Source organism: Phyllostomus discolor, chromosome 4 (genome assembly GCF_004126475.2).
Source record: "Phyllostomus discolor isolate MPI-MPIP mPhyDis1 chromosome 4, mPhyDis1.pri.v3, whole genome shotgun sequence".
NCBI classification, from domain to species: Eukaryota; Metazoa; Chordata; class Mammalia; order Chiroptera; family Phyllostomidae; genus Phyllostomus; species Phyllostomus discolor.
Window position 1 is genome coordinate 116,406,601 of NC_040906.2, and position 24,758 is coordinate 116,431,358.

The window sequence follows — 24,758 nt, forward strand, 5'->3', positions numbered from 1 at the left end:
ATCTCCACCTCCATCTGGTGTCCAGACTCTGAGGACATCACAGCGCCAAAGCAAGTGGCAGAGGATCAGAATGTGGTAACAAAGAATGGAGGGTAGAAATGGCTGTGGGAGGTGACGGCCAGGAGCCCTGTCTCACCTCCTTGCAGCCCTTAAGCCCAAGACTAAATGGAGGATGGGAACCAGTTTGGCCCACGAACTCCCTCCAGTTTAGTGGCTCAATGCTCAGTAACTGGCTGGAAATGGGCCCAACCCCCCCCCCCCCCCCCCGCACTTCCCAAGCAGTGAGCACACAGCCAGTGGGTGAGACATGAGCCTGGTTTATGACATTCCTTTGAGGAGAACTCCTGTCTCCCAGCACAGAGTAAGGCCCCAACCAGTCGTGAGACCCCCTCAGGTGCCAAGGAACCCAAGTGAACTGCGTGCCCCCAGCTGAAGGTACCGAAGGTGGTGTCGCTGCCACTTGTGCCATTCACACTGGAGGAGTCAGGCCGCCCTGGTAGGAACCGGTGACAGAGCAAGGGGACATCTGGCTAGGTTCTCAGGAAGCCCTGTTCCGTCAATGATATAACACCAAAGGCCTTCTTGAGTAGCAGACATTGTCTTTCAGGAGGGGTGATCCCACGGCCATGCGCACCTTATTCCAGCGGTGGCCTTTATTGTAGATGGGCTTGACAGAGCCGGGGGACCAGCGGGTCAGGTACCTGTGGAGAAGGACCAGGAAGTGTGGCTGAGGGCTGGGAGCCTGAACTGGAGCTGGGAGGGTGGGCGCTGCTTCCTCAGGCCAAAGCTGTGATGCCCAACCAAACCCTTTCTCTAGTTTGTCTTCCTTGAGGAGCAGGGGCTTTTCCTGGGAGCAACCGCTGTGTGTGCTGTAAACAGATGGGCTGGGTTCTTGCCGCAAGCGTGTGTGGCCAGGGTCAGGCAGACCAGGGCCACGTGAGTTCCCTTGATCTTTAGGAGTTGTCAATGTTTGTATTTTCTGGGGGAGGAGGTGGAGGAAGAGGCTGATGTAAGAGCCTGGAGGAATCCTTCCCTCTCGCCCATTTGGCTCATTTGGCCACCCCAGCCTTCAGGGAGCTCCCCTGGGCAGCCATAACTGGCTGGAGGACCCCTGCCCCTCACTCAACCCATGATGGGAGCCAAGAGCGAGGGCCCCTGGGGGGTATGGAGGAGGGAGTAGGGAAAAATGGCTGCAGCCCACAGTCCTTTGGCCTCCTTTGGGGATGGCCAGGGCGCTGATAGTTCCCGGAAAAGTGGCTCATGCCGGCTAGGATTGGGGTTTACTCCATTCAGAATGGGATTCTGTCCAGAGAGGCCCACCCTTCATCCTGAAAGCTCAGCTATGCCAAAGGCCAGGATCCTCCTGTGCCTCCACTGTAGATTGTGGTTCAACACAGCCACATCTAAAAACCATCAAATAAGAAATTTCTAATTAAAAAAAAATTACCCTTGGATGAAAATTTTTAGATAATAGTGAAAAATGATCGCTAATTTATACATTTCAGTTGAGCCCCCCTGGACCTTGGTCTTGTCCTGCATGAAGGAAACAGCTCCGAGAGGAGGGAAAAGCTGGGGGAGGTACGGGCCTGCACTCCAAGTGTGAGGTGGGCTTCTCTGAGTCTCCTGTCAATGTCCATGCCCCCAACAGGGAGACTTCTGAGGAGTGGGCTAGTCCCAGGGACTGCTTTCCTATGGCTAGAGTGCTGCGACAGTAGAGGAGTGAAGGGTAAGGGAAGGAACGCCTGGCAGGCCCCTGGGCTGGCATCTCCCAGTCTTCGGAGGGGTGGGGAAAGAGATGGGGTGTGGGAGCTGGTTCTCCAAGAGGAGTGCTCACCGGAATTCCAGGACCCCAGAAGATCCCCAGGCTGATCAGGTTGTCCAGAACTGCTGCCCAAAAACTGTTCTTCCCTCCCCTGCCCTGGAGAGACCCGAGGAAGCTGGGCTTCAGTGAGCTCTGGGCCTGATGCCTGTGCCCCATGGAGCAGCCAACTGGTGGGGGAGGGGTGCCTGGGTGGCCTCCAGCCAGCATTTTGGGAAGACTCCAGCTCTGGGAAGAACCAAGGTTCCTTCCTACCTCTCCTGAAGGGGCAGGAAAAGAGGAAGTGTAGCTCCCTTGGGGCCCAAAGCTCAAGGGCCTCTGGATAGAATCATAATATCCCTTACGAGGGAATCAACCTCCCTCATAGCCAGGACTGCCCCTCTACCCAGCCCCCCAGAGTGTCCTTTTGCAACCCAAGAGCCCCCAACACATCATCAATCCTGTGTCACGTTAAAGGACACCGGATATATGGGAGGGAGCCTGGCTTCACTTCAAAGGCCTGAGGGCAGAGTGGATTGTGTCCTTAGGCCTGCTGCGGTCTCTTCACAAGTCGGGGGGGTGGGGGTGGGGGAAGGCTCAACCCCAAAATGGTCTATAGCACATTTGGGAAAGACAGGAAGATGTTACTAGGTCCTGATCCCCCAGGGCTGCTGGAAGATGACCCAGCTAGCAGTGTGGGAAGGGCAGGTGGAGATGGGCGTGGGGCCAGGGTGCTGGCGAGGCATCAATTAAGACCCAGCTCTGGTCCTATGCCCCCAGCCCAGCAATCTGTGGCTGGTATCTGCCAGGACTCCTAACCTCATGCCTGGGTTCTGCTGGGGATCAGACTAGGAGGTTTGCTAGGGGGTGGCGTGAGTGTTGCTTTGCTTCGACCATCTTTGGTTCCACAGAGGCAGCAGTTCCAGTGCAGTGGCGGCTGGACTGGCTGAAAGAGGGAGGGGCCACTGATAGGGGAGGACAAGAATAAACACCAAAATCATTTTTACAGACCTGGCTCTACTCTCGACAAGGGCGTATTATACATCTGGGAGTATGTGAGTGTGGCAATGTCAGAGGTGGGGGAGGGAAAGGAACATACAATAGGGTGACTGAGTGTTAGTTAGACAGGTCTGCTCCTCCACCAGAGGGTGCCACCCTGCCTAGCCTGAAAGGCAGATTGATTGATTCCAGGATCCAGGGGCCTTCCTCTTCTCTAAAACCTCAGGACCTTCCGGGTCACCATGTGCAGCTCTGCAGGTTAAGTGCCCAGCTCGAGGGAACACCATTCACAACCCAGTCTACATGGATACTGCCTGGAAGTTTTACAGTGTACGACGTGCACAGCTACATATAGGGGTTCTGCCCCCAGACAGCAACCCCCCATTTTTAAGCCTCACTTTGCCCTTTAATAACCCTAGTGCTGGGATACTGAAAGTCTGAAGTGTTCTGACATTCCCATAGCAACCTAGTATGACGTCATAAATGGGATCAGCATGTTCTGATGCCCAACCAGCAGACCTCCTCACCCTCCTCGCCCCTGTGCTAAATGCCCTACTGGGGAGGGAGGGGAAAAGAGGCTGAGGCCAGCAGGGGAGGGTGACAGAGGCGTGCACGCCATCAACTGCAGCACCAGTGGGACTGACGGGGATGGGACCGAATGGACAGCCAAAGGGCACATGGCTTTCCTGGGCTGTGGGATGAGCTCCAATGGCTTCCCTGGCAGAGTACAGTGCGAACCGAGGGCCTGCAGAGTGCACGGGGTACTGACACCCAGGTCTGCTTACCGGTTGAGTTGGAGTTTTCTTTTTGGAACAAATCCTTCAGGAAGCGGAGGCCTGTGATTTGGCAACAGACCTGAATGCAGAAGAAACATGTAAGGAGATGGTCTCTGCAGCTCCCTCTGCAGCTTTTGGGGACCACAAAGACAAAGCCCAAGGAGGTGGAATGCTGGCATTGAGGGAGTAAAATGAAGGCTCTGGATGTCCATTTCTCTTCCAGGAGGGGCTGCAGCATGGGGCAGCTGGTGGGGGAATGATGCCTACGGCCCTCTGCCCCTCTTAGCCCCGAGGGGAACTTCTACCTGCTCGGTGGGCCATCTTCACACACTCCTCAATTTTGCGGTGCTCTTCCTGGCACAGGCCTGTGATCCTTCGGGGCAGCATGCCTCCGTGAGGCCGGATGAACTGACTGAGCAGCAGAACATCCTAGTGGAAATGGAAAACAGGAGATGAGGGTCAGCCAGATGAGCGTGTGATACTGGGGAGCCCAGCCACATGACCTACAGGGGAGGTGGTGGACCCTGGCACTCTTAAGAGGTTGAGGTCTCCCTCGGGAACTGACCTAAGACCATTCCCTCCACAGAACTTTGCACACTGGTCTACTACCTAACAAAAGATAAATCCCAACTTATGAGATTTTCTGAAAAAAATTACCAATCCTAAGAGCTTTTAGCTCCTTCCTGAGATAATCTTTTGATAGACTAGGTTAGAGAATACAAACTCTTTGAGAAATGTTAACAATCTTTCATGCACCTGCAGTATCTTTCCTGGTGACAAAAGTCAATCTCCCAGGGTGAGGTAGAGGGTATGTCATATATTTCCACACAAGAGAGAAAAATCTAATAGCATCTCCGCCCCCAAAGCCTATGTGCCACAGGCCACAATACATGCACACAGTCCCTCCACCTTCTGCCATTCCCTCTGAAGTGCTAAGCAGGGTACGAGCTGAGGAAAGGACCGAGGCTGTGAAGTTAAATCCCACATCTTCTGAGCCCCCTGTGACCAGATGTGAATGGCTTCTAAGGCTTCCTTTGGACCATCAGATTGCCTTGGAAGAGCCAAGGAAACAAGGGTGAACAGAGCCAGAATCAAGACAAGAAACTATCCCCGCTAGCTCTCACAGGACAGTTGAGGGGATTGGATAAAAGCCACCATCTCCCACCCCCCACCCCCCCAGAGGGGCCCGGCACGCCAGTCTTAGCAGTCATGTCCACAAACTGACTCACTGCCCTGGCAGGCGCCTCGCTGTACAACCGCAGATTTGTTTTAATCACTGGAGACCCCCGAGGGACCCAGACCCCCAATTCCCACCCCTATAATCTTCAGAATCTGATGAAAAGAACTTGGATTGGATTATCCAAGGCTAATAAACTGGGCTCACAGCCCCAGCCTCCCCCACTGCAGGCTGCCAAGCAAGCTGACAGCTTTGTGCAGCTCAGGCTAACGATGCCCTGAGTGAAAAGGGGTAAAAGGAAAACAACTTTAGCCTTTACCTTGGAGGGGATTGGATTTCTTCTGCTGGATAAACAGAAGCAAGTCTATTTCCTGGAAACGGCTGGTAGAAAGAGTGCCCCGTGGTGGTCGGGCAGGTTCACCTCCCCATCTTCAGCTGAGATTCCAAGTATGGCCTCAGCCCCACTAACTTCCTTGTAAGAAGAAGCAGTGTGTGGTCTGCAAGCTTCCTATTACTCTAGGCGGCCATCAGCAGAAAGGCCCAGGGTAGAGTAAAAGAACACCCCCTCTCCCCACTTGGGGTGGCCTAAAGCCAAGGCTCCCAGCCTGGGAGATTAGTTGGGTCACTCTGTTCAGATCCCATGGGCATGTGGCCTCTCCTGCTCTTACCACCTGACCAGGATCTCTGCCCTTAGTCACCCCATTCCACCAAGGGGCACAGGGACAACCTGCAGGTCAAGTTGGCCCAGAGCCTGAATCACCTGAAACCTAAAAATAGGGTGCTTAATGTTACCAATAGAACTCTGAGGGACGAGTATGGATTTCTCCAGGGCTGTGTGCTTTCCCCAGGCCCTCCCCACTTCTACAGAGGACGCAGAGCAATAGTTGGGATCGTAGTCTCGGCGTGGGTTTTGTCTCCCTAGAGTCTGAATCCCAGCTCTGATACTTTCTAGCTGGGTGATGTGAGGCAAGTTCACTAACTTCTCCATGACTTAAATTTCTTTACCTGCAAAACAAGGATAGAAAGTACCCACTTCATAGGGAGATTGTGAAAACTAAGTGAACGAAAACAGGTAAATGCTTACAATAGTGCCTGACACAGAGTATGCACTCAATGCAGGTACCTACTGTTATTCACCATCATCACCCTTCCGTGAAAACAGATGAAGAGCTAGAAAAGCTAGAGCAAACAGGGGTTTCTGTAGCTCCAACGTGGAGACAATAACATGTCCCCAGGTCACAGTAAGGCCTCTCCAAATAGCCGCTCATTACAAGAGGGAGAAAGCCAAACTCAGATCCTGATTCCATCCCCTTGGGAACACCACTCTGTGAGACTGGGGCACAGGGCCCTGATGGGCTGAATGACACACAACCAGGCTGTGAATTAAGTGACCCTTAACCCTGGCTGCACATGAGAATCACCTGGAGAGCTTTAAAAAATAATGATGGCCAGGCTTTAACCCAGACCAACAGAATCAATGTCTGGGGGCGGGGCCTGAGTGTTTTTTAAAGCTTCCCTATAATTCTAACGGGCAGCCAAGGTTGAGAGCCACTGGACAAATGCTTGTCTGTGGTGGCTCCATGAGAGGCAGCGGTGGCTATGAGGGAAGGGGATGAAGGGGAGTGATGCCGCTGAAGTTAACCAGAGAACATGGCCTCTGGGACATGCACACTTACCTCATAACCATACCTGTGCTTCAGGTTCCACCTGCAGATGGGGCACTGGCCAGTGGGGTTAGGAGGATGTGGGCTTTCCTGGGGAGTCTCTGTGATACGGCCTTCAATCTAGGAGGCAGAGAAAGAGTGTGTGTGAGGGAAAGGGCCACACAGAGTTTCTAATTCTCAAGCCACCCCCAAAATGGTGGGAATGGTGGTGGGACCTCATCTCTGCTAGGTAACAGGTTTCTCTGCTGAGACTATAGTGGTGGTTCTGCAGTTGCTATATAATGGGCCCTGGGGTGTCCATAGAAAGGTGATTTGGTAGCCTTCAAAAGTAATGGAAACTGAACTTAATGCTGGTGGTGAGAGGGAGGGGTTTGCTGTATCAGCTGAAGCTACCTTTCCTTCCTCAACCACAAAAACCACCTTTGGGAAAATGTAATAAATGCACATGGTAAAAAGTTTCAAACTGCACAGGGATGTCGAGTCCAAGGGAAGTCTCCTTCCCCCTGCACACAGCCTTCTCAGAGGAAATGGCAGATTCCACCTTTATCTTACAGAGCAAGTCTATGCCAGTGGTTCTTAGCCTGCCATGACTTTGCCCCCCAGGGGAAAGTGGATAATGTCTGAGACATTTCAGACTGTCACAACTGGGAGACGGGGTGCTAATGGCATCTAGCAGGGAAGCTAACCATCCTACAATGCACAGGACACACCATGAAGAATTAGCAGCCCAGGGTGCCAACAGTGCCATGGTTAAGAAGCCTGCTCTCTGCCTACATGAGCATATACCCGCTTCTCTCTCTCCCTTTTTACTTTTTATTATTTTCAAAGATTTTATTTATTTTTAGAGAGAGGGGAAGGGAGGGGGAAAGAAAGGGAGAGAAACATCCATCAGTTGCCTCTCATACGCCCCAAATGGGGGGACCTGGCCCACAACCTAGGCATGTGCCTGGACAAGGAACTGAACTGAGACCTTTCGGTTCACAGGCCAGTGTTCAATCCACTGAGCCACACCAGCCAGGGTGCTCTCTCTCTTCTTAAGAAACAAAGATAGGAGGATACATTCCTGTCTTCTTCCTTGCTTTTATTTTTTAGGATGCCACCTCTCCAACTGTGCTGAGATCACGTGCAAAATGACCTCGGCTGTGGCTGTCGTATCCTGTGACACAGCCTTGGAATTACTAAGTGCAAGAGACCAATGATCTGAGAGTCAGCTCCAATTGCAAGAGGGGGAGTTTAGAAAGCCTTCCTGACTGAAGCCATGGATTATAAGAGCAAGGCTGGGACAGGGCTCAAAGGCTTTGGGAGAGAAGCAACACTGTCTCCAGGGGCAGAACTGGCAAATAGGAAAGAGGCTAGAGGCAGTGCTTGCCTGTGCAGGGCACTGCTACCCACCTGTCTGCCAAGGCCACCATAACTACTCCAGAAACAGAGAGTGTGTTAGGGGAAGTGTGCAGGTGTGTGGTGGGCTCAGATGGGGATTATGGAGGACTGTGGGGAGAGAACTAACATTTGCCGACTCTCCATGACGTGCTTGGTTTTGTGCTAATCATAGCTCACCATCTCATTTAACCCCCACAACCTAGTGAGGGGGCATCATGATGTTACTTTATAGATGAAGAAAGTGAGACTCCAGAGTGAGCAACACCCAGTCAGCCGAGGCAGCACCTCTCCAGGCATGGGTGGCTCCCGCCCCCAAGGCTTGTAAATGCTTACAATGCCACCATGTCTCCACAGTTCATTCTACAAAAAGCAAATTCATGCCCCAAACGAAAAATAGTCTTCACACTCAAAAGCCAGATGTGTTTTCTCTCCACCAGCCCCGAGTTCACGGGGTGAAGGCTTGTTTCAGCTTTGAATAAGGGAATAAACAAAGGTGCCCTAAGGGGACGAGGGCCCCCTTCAAAAGAATATGTTGAGGTAAAGCAGTGCAAAAGCTGAGCGACTATTCTGGGGAAGACCCAGAGGGAACCCAAAGGCCTTGTCCTGGGAATAAGACTGTCTAAGAGGACCAAGTGTGGCTGGCGGCCAGAACAGTTAAATCCCTGGTTGACATGGAAGTTATACAGGCTTCTGGAGTGGCTTTGGATTTCTTGGAGGCATGGAAAGCCCTGTGAAAACATTGTCTTTTAGGGATTATAGGATAATCCAGGCCCCATGACTCTTGAAGAAAGGGAGGTGAGATGGGTCCCAGGAGGGAAAGGGGGAATGGGTGGATACAGTCATTCCAGCTTTCTCACCAGTAGACAAATCAGGGTGCTCGCTAGTGAGTCCAGGGTCCAGAGAGTGTCACCTTTTAATTGCATCACTTAAGGAATATAGCTAAGTCATTCTGAGCAGAGAGGAAAGAAGCTGAGATCTAGGACGTTGGCTTGGGATCAACTCATGTTGGCTCTTTAGTCCTGCCACTGCCTTAGTTTCCCCTTTGGAAAACTAATTTATTACCCTCCAAAGAACATATTAGCAAAGACCTCTGAGATCTTGGCATACAAAAGGCCACTTTAATCAAAGAGCAGATGCTTCAATCCAAGTACAAGTGACTGTTCCTGATTAAGCACACTATAGCACACAGCTTGAAAAATAGACAGGGAGATTTATAGTCACAGAAGGAGCAGATCCTGGAGCCAGGAGTCCAGTTTGGGCCTCCCTTCCCCTCTCCCTCCCGCAGAGGTGCAGCCAGGCAGCTCCAAGTGGTAAAGAGGTTGTAAGTGGCCAACTTGATACTTACTATAGTTGTCTTCCCTTCTTGGATCTCCACCACTGCAAAGATAAAGGGGAGAAATTAGGTCAGCCATTTAATAAGGAACAGGGAGTTTCGAATAATAGCTCAAATTCTATGCATGTGGAGAAACAGAGCCTTCAGTCTGCACTCTCTCACAGGCCCCACCTAGAGAGAGAGAGCGTGCAGGGTCACCTCCAAATGCCCTATGCCCCTGAGGCTGGATGAGGGCAAGCCCAGATGCCCAAGTAATATCATCTCTCTGGGATCAAGGGTTTCCACACTGTTTTTGCTTTTCCAAACCAAGATTCCTCTTGGTTCTATCTAAGGAAATTGGCAAGATCTGCCCTCCTATGGCTAGCAGTAATGACCTAAGAGTGGGGAGTGGGGACAGAAGCATGTAAAAGGCCTTCAAAAGTACCCACTGCATGCGTCCTTTTACTAAGAGAATCAGATAAACACAGTTTCTGACCTTGAACAGTTTGCAATACAGTACTGAATGACATAAAATGACTCCAGTGGCCCTGGTAGATAAGCAGTGAGACAAGTTCACTCCTAAAATTCATCCTGAAAGCTTTGTATTAAAGCTGGGTGAGGACAACTGTGCACATTAAATCCTCTTCTCCATCCCTCCCTGCAGGGTTGCAATTTGTCATCCACACTGGAGAGGTGTGATAAAAAGGGGCTGGAAGAAGGGGCCTGCAGAAACTGGGTCCAGGCAGAAGTTCAAGAGTACTGCAATTCCAGAACGAGAGGGACTCCCTCAGCTCTTTGCCCATTTAGGTCTGGCAGTCAAAAGAGAACCTGAGGGAAAGACAGTAAGTCACTCACACCTGTCAAGCTGTACATATTTCCTATCCTACTTGACTAGGATGCAGAATGACTTCAACAATATTTGAAGGAAGAACCAAGCTAAAAGCCCATATTTGGCAAATATAATCAAACAGAAAGTTATTGGAGAGTCTTGCTTGTTCTCCCAGTTTCTTTAGAAAGGGAGAAGCCATAGCTGTTAGCACAGGAACTGGCACACAGCAGATGCTCAGTGGATGCTAGCTAGCATTTAGGGAGCAGAAATCTTGTCATGGCCCCCTTCTGACTACTAATTACTGTAAGAGAAAACTTGGGCCCACATAGCTGCTGTCTCCCCACATACTAAAATCGTATTTTAACAGCACCTTGGCTACACAATCAATTTTACTCAACTCCAGCCAAGGCAAGAATACAGATTAGAAAGAGCCTAAGGTTCTTAACTTTGACAATCCAGTAAAAGTTATGCACCTCTCCCTAGAAACATGTCCATAAACATACATACAATAAACAGGTTTAGGAGACTCAGAGCCCTGAAGCTATGTACCCAAATGGTAATACTGTTTTTTTCTCAGTGGGGGCGGTAGGTAATTTTAGCTTCTTCTTTATACCTATTGGCATTTTCTAAAGTTTCTAAAATAAATGCATACTACTTTTGCAGTAAAAAACAAAAACAAAAATAAAACCAAAAAACAATAGACAGAGAAAGAGTGTATCTAAGGAAAAAAACTGAGGCAATTCTAACCCAACCAGAGCCCCTCGGCAGCCTCTGCGATCACTGCGCTCCCTGCCCAACACCTGACTGGACAGACTGCCTGCGATTGTTGCCCTTTTGTTTTCTGAGTGAGGCTGTTCACGAAGACTCATTCCATCTACATACCCAACCTGAGAGCCCCTCAGAGTCCTACTCTGCACACAAAGTTGTAACAGTGACCAGAAAGGTCCTGAGGCTCTCTCCCAAACACTGTAGTTACCAATCAACTCAAAGACAAATTAGGTTTCTCCCTGTAAAAGAAAATGTGTCACCCCACACACGGATCTACTTGTTCAGAACAGAGACCAGCCTAAATGAGAAGTGAGACTCCACCTGGTGCTCAGTCTGGAGGCCAGCACAGTGGCAGAGGGACTGTCACTGCAATGTGTCAACTTAGAAACGTGGGGATGCATAGGAGGGAGGGTACTGCTCCAGGAGGGCACAATAGGGCTTTTAGGCACCCCAGAAACTGCAAATTTGCAAAAACCAAGTTGGAGCGAGGGTGACCAAATCTGAGCAACAATAGGTGGGAAAAGAGATTTTAAGAACCAGAGAGACATTCCGGTTCCACTCGAGTCAGCACTACAACAATGCCCCGAGATACAAAGCGAACAAACATGTGGTTCCCTTCTCCAGGAGGCACTCGGGCCCCAACCATGAGGTAAACAAGTCTAACAAAACACACATCACTCCCGGCAAAGAATCAAACCCTGAAGTCATCCCACTGGCCCCTGGAAAAGAGATCAAAGACCATGGCAGGCTCCACTGTTCACAAGCTCCCCACACAGCCACTCCGAGCCAGTGAATCATATTACTATAAGCCAGTGGGTAAAACATTAGGCACAGGCTTATCTAATAGAGACAATTTGTCAAACCAGAAGAAATGACCTGAGAACTCACATGAGATTGAGATTTATCAGGGCGGTGTCTCAGTGCTGGGGCAGAAGGCTTGGCTGGAGCCCGAAGAGGCTCTGATAGATTTTAAGCCTCTCAAAACAGGAGATAGGAATCAAAATCGTATTGATTTTCAGTGCGCATACAAAAACACGTCAAAACCAAACAAAACCTCAGATCCATTTTGTCCCTGGTCTCTACTCTGTTTAAGAGAAGTGGGGGTGGCGAAGGAGAACTGGACTAAGAGATTTGAGCACTAACAGAAAACTCGTTTAAACACTGAAATAAAGAACAAACTGACAGTAACCAGAGAGGAGGGGGGAGAAAGATAATAGGGGCTAAAAGGGGAAGGGCCATCAAGGAACATGTATAAAGGACCCATGGACAATGCCAAAGGGGGTAGGTTTAATGGTGGAGGGCGGGCAGGGGGGTGTGGTGGGGTGAAAATGGAGATGACTGTACTTGAACAATAAAAAAAAAAACTTGTTTTAAAAAAAGATGAAATGACCCTTGTATTCTAAGAAATGGCTATTATCGAGTAAACTCAGGAAAGAAAAAAAAGCAATTTTCTAAACTACAATTAAGGACCAAAACCTTCAAAGATGGCCACTCCTCATACAAATCAAATAATCTGTTTCATAGAAAGTAACACCTTTGCTAAGCACGCGTGGAGTGTACAGCTCAGCTCCACCTATTGTGGAGAGTTATAACAGGATAGGAAGACAGAGCCTTTGCCTAGGGGGGGAAAGGGAACTAACCAAGTATGGGAACTTCACCATAATAAAGTCCAGGCCTCGTAAAGAGGTCCTTTGAGTGCTTCAGTAAATACTCGCCTAGGACGGAGTCCAAGATAACTGAATTATAACAGTCTAGAGCAAACAGCATTGCGGTGAGACTGCAGTGAACACAGAGAGACGCTGATGGCCACATAAACACAGACACAGTGAACTGCAGCAGCATAAAGACCCAACTGTTTCGTAAAGGAGGAAGTGAGGAAAGATGAATGATGAGGAGTGGAGGGCACGAAGTGCCCAGAGACCAAGGTCCTTCTTGGAAAATATCCATGGAAACCAAGTCCCAAGCAGAGTATGAAGGAATGGAGCAACTGAATGGCAGGATGGCTAAGAGGAGGCACAGACAGGCTTACACAGGGTCACGGAGTAAAGTGCATGTTTGGGATGTGTGCCTGCACTTCTGGTCATTAACTACCTTTCTCAAATTCCTTCCTTGCTCAAGTACCACTTCCCTTCTGTTCATCTTGTTTCTTTCTTAAGATTTTATTTATTTATTTTTAGAGAGAGGGAAAGGGAGGGAGAGAGGGAGAGAAACACTGATGGGTTGCCTCGTACACACCCCCAACTGGGACGTGGCCCACAACCCAGGCATGTGTCCTGACCAAGAGTTGAACCTACAACCTTTCAGCTCACAGGCCGGTGCTCAATCCACTGAGTCATACAAGCCAGGGCCCTTTTGTTCATCTTTAATTCTACCACTGAAGTTTTCTGATTCTCTCATCACCTCCCTATGTCTTTACCCTTGGAGCCCTGAGGGAATGTCCCTCTGCACTGTGCTTCAGAATGAGGAGTCTCACTGCTGCACAAAAGCCTCTTTCCACTAGCAGGTTACTCTCTATTCTTTAAAGCCCCCAACTCGCTCACTTCTCTCTCAAAGCTTTTAGCTATAGGGCTGGGCTGCACATCCTTGTCTGAAATGCTACAGCTAACTGGAAAAGATAAAGAAAATTCCCTTCAGCCTTGACTCATTTCAACACATTCTGACCTAATAGATCATCCCCATAAATTCATATGATTATGTGTGTTTATTTTTCTTGTTTTAAATACATTTCTTTCATAAGAGCTCTGATGATAAGGCAGGAATGACATCTAACACAATTTTTGCTAAGTCTGGCAGTGCCAACCATAAAAATACGAATGGTCTTCAGCAGGTTAACCGATGGGGGCTTTCAGGGAGGGGAGGGAACCACAGGGATGCCCTGCCATGGAGTACCAAGGTGACATGACTGGTGGTGAGGGAAGAGCGCTGGCTCTGCTTCCAACTCCACCACTCACTAGCTGTGTGATGTAGGGCAGCTACTAAAGCCCTCTGTACCTGAGTTCCTCATTTGCACAAATGTCAGTAACATCCATCTTTAAGGATTGTTGAAAAGACTGATTAAATATATGTGGAAAACACAGCACAGTGCTTGAAGCAGGCACTTAATAAACCACAATTTCCATTTCTGTCTTCCTTCACTGTTGCTTCTTTCATAAGAGTATACTTTTGGCTTTGTGTGTTGCTACTGTTAAACTTCAGACCAGGCTCTCTCAACAGCAGTGGTGACTCCCAGTTTAGTCCAGGCGGTTCTTTGTTGTGTGGGGCTGTCCAGAGCACTGTAAGATTGTAGCAGCATCCCTGGACTCCACCCACAAGATGCCAGAAGTACCTGCTGTATCAGTTGTGACAACCAAAAATGTCTCTAGTCATTGCCATATGTGCCCTGGAGAACAAAACAGCCCCCAGCTGAGAACCACTGCTTTAGAATAAGGGTCTTAAAGAAAAAAAAAAAAAAAGATTTTCGAGAGAGGAGGTGGCGGAAGAGAGAGACAGAAACATCGATTTGTTGTTCCACTTATTTATGCATTCATTGGCTGATTCTTGTATGTGCCCTGACCAGAGATCAAACCTGCAACCTTGGCATATCAGACAGTGCTCCAGCTGAGCTGCCAGCATGGGCTTACACTGAGTCTTTACAGGCAGGAGTGCTGATGCCAAGTGCTCATGAACTCTGACAAAAATTAAGTACTATTTGATACTTTAAAAAGCAGAATGTTTGGATATTTTCAGCAAAACATCCAGCGTTCTCCCGGTAACTTTAAATGCTGTATGTACTCTACTATTTGGGTGTCAAATATACCCGTTGGGACCAGTCAAAAGTAGGTATATGTGAACTATTTTACACATAAGGGGTGGAATATCAAGGAAAGTTTTTCATTTAAAGGCTTTGGAGACAGCTGGTTCTCCTTTGTTTAAGATTATATCAATTTAATTATTTAGCTTTTAGGCCTGACAGTAAGAAGCAAAGAAGAGCAACCAACCCAACAATTTATAGAGAGGAGGATTTCAAAGACCCATCTGATTAAACAGTCCATTATTTCACAAACCCAATAGAAAAAAAATTCAAACCTAAAAATGTTCCTTCGTAAAAGAACAAAACAAAACTACTCCTCTTTCCTGTCCTCTGGGAACATAGCAAAGCACTGTTTTCAACTTCAAATTTTATAAAGGATATGTAAATTGCGGTTATCAGTGTTTGACATTTGGTGGAGACCCTCAAAAATGTTATGGGCATATGTTAATTTTGTAGCATGGGAATTGATGAAACACCTTTTCTAATCCCTTTTTATTAACAATATGCTCTCTTTGGTGTCTTTATTAATGGATTAGTTTACCTAATATTAACCAGGCAGCATCTGGATTTTGTTGTTCTTTCTAGCAAATGTTCCATCTTCCCTTCATAGCTAAATTCTTTGCAATACCTGCTATTTCCATTTCTTCATGAACTATCTCTTTGATTTCCCATTCTACTGAAATTTCTATTTGAAACCTGAAAAAAAGAGACCTCTTCTGAAACATATCCAATGGCTTCTTTGGTAGGCTCTTCTTTTTTTTTTTTTTAATGGATCTGCCTTTTTAAAAAAGATTTTATTTATTTATTTTTAGAGAGGGAAGGGAGGGAGAAAGCGAGAGAGAGAAACATCAATGTGCAGTTGCTGCAGGCTGTGACCTGCAACCCAGGTATGTGGCCTGACTGGGAATCGAACCTGTGACACTTTGGTTCCCAGCCCGCGCTCAATCCACTGAGCTACGCCAGCCAGGGCAGGCTCTTCTTTTTGGACTTTTCTTCTCTCTCTGAAAACAATGATCACTCTTTTCCTCTGGATATATCTCAGCTTTGGTTAAAGAATACACTGGTCAATACTGAGTCAGAATCTTAAAATAACCCCCCACATCACTTCTGTACATCACTCATCCTCTCCTGCTTCCAACAGGACACAAAGGAAGGCTGTGTCCTGAAAGACCCCTTTCACTCTCCATCAGATCCCATCCTCCTTATGAAAACTTCCAGTTGGGTTTGCTGTTTCCTGTAACTGAATCTCCCTGTACTTTATTGCAGCCTATGTACACACATCATCTCATCAGAACCTAACTTCTCAGGAAAAGGGCTGTATTTTCTTTCTCCAGAATCCCTTGACAGCCTGAAGTTCAGCACTTGGCCTTTTTACTAACAGGCTCTCGGTTCAATGCTAGAATGAGGCTGTCTTTACAGACTTAAGATTAATTTAAAGCAAAAATGCCATCCAGCATTTGCTTCTGTTTCAGCTGTTCAATGGCCTTTCCACCTTAGCTTCTACCTCTCGGGGAGACTGGCGACCCAGGTGGAGAAAGTCGCCATCACATAACAACACTGCCAGATGAGAAACTGGAAAAGGAGACGCTGGGGAGGGCCTCCAGATGTCCTTCCCTTATGATCCAGGGATTCTTTAATAAATGAGATGGGCTTCCGGAGGATACGGAGGGAGAATTAACATGCGGATCCTTGCCGAAAACTTTTCTGAACCCTCGGACAGGTTTCTCTTCTGCCCTCGCTAACTAAGCAAATCTTTCTCTCCGTCCTCCCCGCCTGCCCTGCCCAAAAGGACAGTCAGAGAAGTGAGAAATCATGATAATAATATTAGGGTTCGGAAGGAGCTTTCGAGCACTTCGGGAGCTCATTTTAGACGTTTCAGAACCGCGCGAAGAAAAGGGAGGGAAGGGGCACGGGGACTAGAGGAAGCAACCCCCTTCGCTTTTCTGTAGCTTCGGGAGGTCGCCAGAACCCAAGACTCACCTTCCCTGTACCCGCGATCTGGAGGCCGAGCCCAGTGGGTCGCAGGCGGCCCTGCCAGGAACCCTCGGAACAGCCGCTTACAACCGGACACCAACACCCCGAGGGCCGCCATGATGAAGGCCTATGACCTCTTCGGCACTTCCGCTTCCGGAACGGCGCACGCGCAGCTGCAATAGTGGACGAGAACTGTGGGGGTTGTGGGCTTTTCGCTATCTCTGACACCTCGTCGCTAACTTTTCCCACACCTCTCCAGCTTTGGTCTAAACCAAGTGGCCTTAGTGTCAAGGCTGTGCTTCATTCCGAGGATCTAGGGGGAGGTCTCCTAGCTCCCGTTTGCCAGTCGCTGAGGTCCGTAGGGTGCTTTCGTTTCCTGGCAGTTTTTCTCGGTAAAATCACACGCACTACCCTAAGTCTTTAAAGCTTTTCCTTCTCTGCAAGTTAGATGTAGGCTTGCAGCTTCTTGCGGCTAAAGCTAGGCTTGTACAGGAGAGGTTGAAATGGTTGGGAATTCTAGGTCTGGAGCATCAGGCAAACCTAGAATAGAATTAATATCTGCTCCCACCCCGTCTTTCATTTTTATTTACTTAGCACTTATCTTTGGCCAGGGCTTTTGCATCGCTATTTCCTCCGTTTGCTCTTTGCCTACCTGCTAACGTCCTACTTATTTCTCAGAGCTCGGCTCAATCTTCACTTCCGCAACGGGGTCTTCCTTAAAAACCCCCGTTACTGTTTTTCAGCACTAGATAGTTCTCCATCTTTGTACTTGCCACAAATACAGTTTTACATTTGCTTGTATAATATATGTTTCTCACCAGACTGTGTGCTCCATGAAGGCAAGGACATTGGTTTTTGTTGACTCTCGTATCTCCAACACATAGCACAGAGCCTAACATGTAATGAGTGCAATATATACTTGTTAAATAAATGTAGAACCTATTTTATAGGGTTGTTGTGAAAGTTAAATGAGGTAAATGTAAGTGCACGATAAACATAAGCTAATTGATAGGGCCTTTGTACTGTCTCACAAGTTTGATGTACTTGCCTACTAAGGAAGTATATAGTATCAAAACAAAACACAAGTGCTCAATTTTCCCTATTTTGGATTTGCAGAACATAATAGGATGTTCCCCTGGAGCTGCATAAGACAGAAAAGCCATTCACTGCTCAATTCTTCCACTTGGTTAGGAGATTCTTTCCCAGCTTCCACAATAAACCTGTAGGGGGATTTTCTAGTTATCCTACTCTGGTTCACAGCAGGGAAAATGAGGCTCATTAAATGGCACCGCATGCTCTTTGATCAGAGTGGAGAAGGAGCCTATCTCTCAGTTGACTGCCACCCTGGTGGACCAGGAGGATGCAGAGCAGCTGCTGCATGGGGAGCTTGAGTGCATTACCATGGACAATTGAGCAGGAGAAATGTGGCACTGGAGTACCTTAAAACACTGCATTTAGTAAGGACAGATCCTGGGAAAGGGGAAATTGAAAGGAAGATCAATCTAGATGGGTGAGACTAACACATGGTTAGGTGGGACAGAGTTTTGGTTGGATATAGGTCTGGTTATACTGGCCAGAATCAGGAAAGCTTTGGCTTTCCAGGTACTTCCACTTTCCTTCTGTACAAATGGTCTTGAGTTCTTCTTGCTTATACATTCCCTGTTTCTTTACAAGTCTCCAACTTCTGGCAATCCAAGGGATCAGGGTAGTAACAGCTGGACCCAAAGCTTGTTGTGCACACAGTGAACTAAAGTATTGGAGTGCAAGCCCTCTCATTGTTTTTGCTAACTTATCATAATCAAATTTTATTTAAGAAAAACAACTGGGCCCTGGCTGGTGTGGCTCAGTGGATTGAGCACTGGTCTGCCTGTGAACCAAAGGGTCGCTGGTTTGATTCCTAGTCAGGGCACATGCCTGGGTTGCGGGACAGGTCCCCAGTAGGGGGCGTGCGAGAAGCAACCACACATTGATGTTTTCCTCTTTTTCTCCCACCCTTCCCCTTTGTCTAAAAAGAAGTAAATAAAATCTTTATTTTTGAAAAAAAAAAAGCTTGTACTTTTTACAGTGACAAGTAACACATCATTGTAGAAAAATGAAATAAAGTAAAAAAAATACCATCCATAATTCAGAGATAAGCACTGTTTATGTTTTCCAAGTGAAGTAATACTATGCATATTCTTTATTTTGTAATACATATTTTATTTTTCTGAATCCATTTATTATTTGCTCCTACATGAAAAAACAATTCTGTGAGACTAGATTTTTTTCAGAAGACTAGCCTTAAATTTTAGTTTAAATTAAAGAATAACCTATATAAGAAAGTACACAAATTATTGGTATACAGTTTCATGAATTTTCACAGAGGGAAACACTGCCCTCACCAACAAATAGAACATTACTAGCATTCCGGAAAACTCGCTAGTGTCCCCTTTCAGATACTAAAAATCATTATCTGACTTTTAGCACCATAAATTATTTTTTCTGCATTTGAACTTTATATCAATAGAAGCTTATATAGTGTGTACTCCTTTGTGTCTGCTTTCAGCTGCTCATCATCATGTTTATGAGATTCACCCATGTTGTTATATAGAGTTATTATTCATTCATTCTGATTGCCATATAATATTCCACTGTGATTTTACTACAACTTCTTTATACTTTCTGTTGTTGATAGGATTTGGACACTTTCCAGTTGGGATTTATAAATACTGGTATGATGAACACTCTTCTATATGATTTTGGTGAGCACAGGAACAAACTTCTCTTAGGAATATATCTAGGAATGGAACTGTTGGGTCATGTAAATACTCAGATTTAGTAGGTACTGCCAAACTCTTTTCCATAGTAATTGTACCAGTTTACTCTGGTACCATCTGTGTATGAGAGTTCCAGTTGCTCTCCAAGCTTATCAATATTTTGTTGTTTTTCGTATTATGATTTTTTTGCACTTTTCATCTTGGCCAAACTGGTGAGTATGTAGGCTCTCATGTGTATTTAAGTTATATTTCTCTGATGGCTGATGGAGATGAATCACTTTATGAGACATTTAGATATCTTCTTTTGTAAAATGTTCAAGTTTGGCCCATTTTATATTGGGTTGCCTGTCGTTTTGTTTTTGGTTTGTAGAAGTTCTTTATATATTCTGGATACTTGTCCTTTTTTGAGTGTATGTGCTAAAGATGTTGTCTTCCTCTTTGTGGGTAGCCTTTTCATTTGTCTATAGTATATTTTTGATAAGCAATATTTTAAGCTTTAATACAGGGCAGTTTATAGGGTTTCTTTCCTCTATGGTTGGCATTTTTGGTTTCTTATTTAAATTTTTCTCCCCTCAAGGTCATGAAGATGTTCTTCTATATTTTACTCTTAAAAGTTTATTGTTTCACCTTTCGTATTAGATTTAAACTCATCTGGAATTGTTTTATTATGTGGCCTGAAATTGGAATTAAGATTGATTTTTTTTTCCCTTAGAGATATCTGACTGACACAGCACCATTTATTAACAATATTATATTTCCATTTATTGTATTTTATCTGGTGTCAATCTGTTTCTGGGATTTCTATGGGGTTGCATTGGCCCTTTAGCACCATTTTTAATGGCTATATACTATTTCATTGTCTGGAAGTTCCATAAGTTAGTCAACCAATTCCCAATTGCTAGGCATTTAGATAGCTTTTAATGTGAATGTATTTTCTAAAACCTATCTCTGTATTCTAAAAAGAGCATCTTCTATTTCATCAATGAGTCTTATATACCCCCCTCCCCAGTTGGGTATATTGTGGATTTTTTCTTTTATTTAATATAACTTCTGTGAAACAAAAGGGAGCGAGGGCTCTTTTCTGGGGGCTGTAAATGGTAGCTGCCACCCATTAGAAGGGCCTTTTCCAGAGCCAGAGTTTCTGGGGCTGTTGGCAGTCACTCTCTTGCATGGGAAGAGCTATTTCCAGTTCCAATAGAGACCCTGGAACGTGAAGAGCAGCAGTGACACAGTGTGCACATGTATGCGGAAGGGGAGGCTGATGAACCACTTCTGACCCTGACAAAAAAATTCTATCCACTCCCAAGAGGGGCCCAGCCCCCTTGCTTCCACACATTTCCCGAGAAAATCTTTCTTTCCTCTACTCCTTGTCTTGGCCCCTATTCTTGCATCAGGAAATAACTCAAGTCCCAAGTAAACCGTCCAAATGAAGATGTTTAGTATAACATTCATAAGAGACAAACCCAGAAATGTTCATTTTGCCAAGAAAATCTTAAACTCCCAGCAGAAATGATCTGGTCTGGGGACCTGCTTTTGACCAACAGGACAGCCTGCTCAGGCCAGAGCAAAGGCAAGAGTTAGAAGGTGCCCTGGCCAGTGTGGCTCAGTTGGTTGGAGTGTTGTCCTGTAAACTGAAAGGTCACGGGTTTAATTCATGGTTAGGGCACATGCCTCGGTTGTGGATTCAGACAAGTCCTTGGTTGAAGATTAAAAAAAAAAAGTTAGGAGGCCATGGGCAGGTCAGCCTGTCTATGGCTTCGGAGCTGAGGAAGATTTGGTCCCAGCTGTGGATGAATGTGCTCTTCCAGCTTTCCTCCCACCTCGCCCAGGAAGATTGGATCAGAGCCAAGAGCCACACAGATGTTCACCATGAACGAGCAGAGGCAATGAATAGGCTCAGGAAGGTGGAGAGAGCTGATCTGGTAGAGATTCATGATGGGAGGGAGCTGCAAGAGAAACCAGGAGAAAGGACTGGCTGAGTGAGTGAGTGACTGTCAGGTTTGCTTTCTCCTAATTAATGTGGTTTCCTTACAAACTCCCTGCTGATTCCCAGCTGGCCGAAGCAACCATAACAACATGAGGACTGCCCTGACTGGGCCAGGAGCTGAGGCTGTGAGCCTCCCAAGAAGGGTCTGGTTTCATTTGCAGCCTCTGCCCCTCTTCCCCAACCGGCTTTGTGCAGATGAGGCAGAGACAGTACCTCATTTCGGGGAGAATGTGGTGTCGCAGGGACGACCAGGACTGCTTGTTTTGGGCTTGCCTGGCTGATCTCCTTGGGTTCCCATGACCTTTAGAGAAGGGTGGTTCCTGCTTGTTTGGACTGCTGCCTCCAAATAGGTATGAATGGGGGTGGGTCAGGAGAACTTGGACTGAGAACCCCTGGCCCTGTACGTTGCAGTAGACCTGGAAACAACGGTGGTATGTCTAGAGTCCTTGTTAATTTAGTGTTTTCCATCGATTTTTCAGGGCTGCTTCTTTTCCTCCCTAGGGCTCTTATCTGTCCAAGTTATTCATCATATACCCTCATTTGTTCATTGATCCATTTCACCCACAAGTATCAATTGAGCTGGTACTATGTGCCTTTTATAAACAGATGATTACATGCCGGTGCCTGGGTTGGGGTGGGGGGCAGAAACTCTCAGGGGTGAAAGCTCTTGTCTGACAAAGAAACATTTTGTAAACTGGATGATGACCTTGGGATTGATTTGCTTTCCCTCCAACCACCCCCACCCCCGCACTGTTTAAAAAAATTTTTTTTAAATAGTAAAATAAGACACACACAGAAGAAGTACATAAAATCTAAACATACCATAAAATAGGTTAATTGTAAAGCAGAAATTATTTATTTCTATACTGGATCAATATGGATAAGGTTGGGAAAGTACAAAAAAAGAAGTGATATTGGTAAGAGGCTGCTTTAGGGGTCTTCAGAACCCCAAAACCTTGCAGGAAACTGAGGCCAGAGGATAGAGGCCCCAAACAGAGTTGCTGAGGCAGAGAAAGCCTGCTGTGCCCTTTGTGCGCACTCCCCAGCCAGGCCGGCATCCTCTCCAAGTGAGTGCACCCTGGTCGGGACCCCCAGCGCTTGGCTGGCACTAGCCTTGCCCCAGCTTCAGCAGCGGTTGGAGCCAGTAAGAAATGCTCAACTCAGTTTCCTCCCAAACTCACCAAGCCCTGGCTGCGGCCAAGTACTTCAGCAGAGGGCTGGATGCCCTCTCTAAAAGGGCCTTCATGTCCCTGTCAGGCTGAGAAACTCATCAGGTTTTTTTCTCCTGGTGCCCCAATTCCAACTCTTGCATAAGGAGAAGCTTTTAACCTTTTGCAGTGCTTTGGAACTATTGGCACATTTTTGCTAAGGGGTACAAAATGGCACCTTAGGCAGATGCTGTCCCCAGTATGCATGTGGGGACACATACGAAGGGAAAGGAAAGACCTGCAGACCGGAAACCAGCTCTGCTCTACCCAGCTGGCAACCTGAAGTCGCAAATGCTTTCTGGACCTCAGTTTCTCCATCTGTAAGGAGTTCTTTTGGTTCTAGAATTCTGATTCTCCAAACACTCCCATCCTTGTACCCAGAATGATGAGAATTCAGTCTTTAACTTCTCCCTCCCCACTCTGCTCTCCCTTAAGAGATCTCACCCACTTTTACTCCTCAGCTCTCATCTTGAAGCTTTTAAGTGCAAACTTCATGGCAATGCTTCTCTGAGCTACAGCCTCTGACTGTCTATAGAAGTTTCTGTTTGATTCTTCTGAAGGAGCTTAAATGTGCACCGTGTCTAAGTAAGGCCACTACCTACCTCATGAATATCATCAATATTGTCCATCTCTGTCATTCCCAGTGTCACCGTTGGCTGCCCCTCCATCTAATTTTCAAAGTTTTCATAAATTTCACAGATTTCAAAGTAACCTCACGATTTCCTCCTCTTCCTTACCATTTCAATTCCCACCATCTTCCAATACCGCACCTTTCCCATCGCCTTCAGTTTCACCATCTATAAGCTACTGTCTCTGTCTAATGTTCCTAAACACCCAGTCACTTTCCTACTCATGGCATCTCTCTTCCCCCAGCCCTGTCCCCCACAGCTGGCCTCTGAATTTTTTATTTTAAAGAAACTCCTGGAAGGCTGAAGTCAGAGCTGCTGCAGACCAGGAGGACTAAAGTCCTAACTCCACAGCCTGGCAGTGGGGCCTTCCATGATGTGGCATCCCCTACTTTCCCACCTTTTCTCCCTTCTTTTCCCACACAGACTCTCAAAACCTACCCCGTGTTTATTTTCCTTCCCTCCTGTACCCCCCCGCCGTGTTCCTCTTCAGGGGGTCCCTCCCTCCTTCCCTGACCGGAGCCCTCCCTTCTTTCAGGGCCTGGCCCACTTCACCTTTGTCGGGTCTTCCTCCATCTGACCTTTCTGCATATTCTCTCTTTCTTTCCTGCTACTCTGGTGCTACTCTGCTCCTGCCTCTGGCTATGTAGAGTAGGATTACATGCTATTCTGCATTTGCCAGGACTCTCTGAGTGGTAAGGGATGGTCATCCAATTTGTAGAAGGATGTTTGCGAGCTCTTAGTTCCACCCAGGATGGGCAGGGCTCTGTGGGTCTTGGGGCAGCTGGAGCCAGACTCTCAGACAACACCAGGCTCCTTCTCTTCATCACTTTTCTGTTTCCCTCTGCATTTGGCTTTATTCACTCGGTGCTGTCGCCCCATGAGGCTAACAACAGTTCCTAGCTTTTAGACAGGGATGGAGATACTAAGATTGGCAGGCCGCAGGGAAGCTATATGGAGAAGCTACAGGAAAGGCAGAAGGAGTTTCCCCAAAGAAAGGAAGTACTGTTTTAAGAAAAAGGGAAAGTGCTAGACAGAAAAACTAATAAATGGTCACCCCAGTGTTAGGAGTCGGGTCAGCTATGCATGACAGAAAACCACCAAAAGCAGTGGCATAAATAAGAAGGCAAAGGACTCTAGAAGCAGTCAGAGACCCAGGCTCCTTCTGGCATGGTGCTCTGCCACCTCTTAGTCCTCGATGACTGCGTGAGCTCTAGCCACTCTGCTGAGATAGCCTAGGGAGCAGGAAGGAGAAGGAAAGGAAGAATGGCCTAACCTGCCATCTGTTGAAGATGCCTTCTGGAAGTCGTACACACTTTAGCTTATGTTTCTTGTATTGCCAGGGCTTAGTTATATAGCTATAGCTAGCTGTAAGGGCTTGTGGGAAATGTCTTAATTCTGGGCAGCCATATGCACAGCTAAAATCAGAGGTGCTATTTATTACACACTAAGGTGAAGGCAAGAATGGATGTTAGACCCTTAGCAGCCTGTGCTATAATTCATAATATGCTTTGAGGGGCATTGCCCCAAAGATGGGGAACACACTGCTATGCAAGGTGACTGGCTTCATTTCTGAATAGCCCAAATCTGCCCCTCTATGACCTACATCTGCTCGTCCTTGCTCTGCCCTCTAACCCTTATCAACACTATGCCACTTAAATTATTGGAAGACAACATTGCTCACAAGTCTGTTTTGGTCCAGTCATCCTTGACT

The 24,758-nt window shown here is 47.0% G+C and overlaps 1 protein-coding gene across 3 annotated transcripts; it reads right to left on the bottom strand.

Annotated features, from left to right (window-relative positions):
- Positions 1-297: 297 nt before the first annotated feature.
- MRPS18A (mitochondrial ribosomal protein S18A) lies at positions 298-16,633 on the bottom strand. Of its 3 annotated transcripts, none has more exons than XM_028510877.2 (6): positions 16,474-16,632; positions 9,140-9,171; positions 6,427-6,534; positions 3,879-4,002; positions 3,583-3,652; positions 298-701 (listed from the first exon to the last, which is right to left on the bottom strand). In XM_028510877.2, exons 1-6 carry the CDS (start codon positions 16,583-16,585, stop codon positions 557-559), a joined length of 591 nt encoding a protein of 196 aa, XP_028366678.1. In that variant the 5' UTR covers positions 16,586-16,632; the 3' UTR covers positions 298-556. The 3 variants fall into 3 exon arrangements, with proteins under 3 accessions (XP_028366678.1, XP_035880045.1, XP_035880044.1); XM_036024152.1 differs by lacking the exon at positions 298-701 and adding an exon at positions 744-979; XM_036024151.1 differs by lacking the exon at positions 298-701 and adding an exon at positions 1,485-1,703 and having other exon boundaries at positions 16,474-16,633.
- Positions 16,634-24,758: the final 8,125 nt, after the last annotated feature.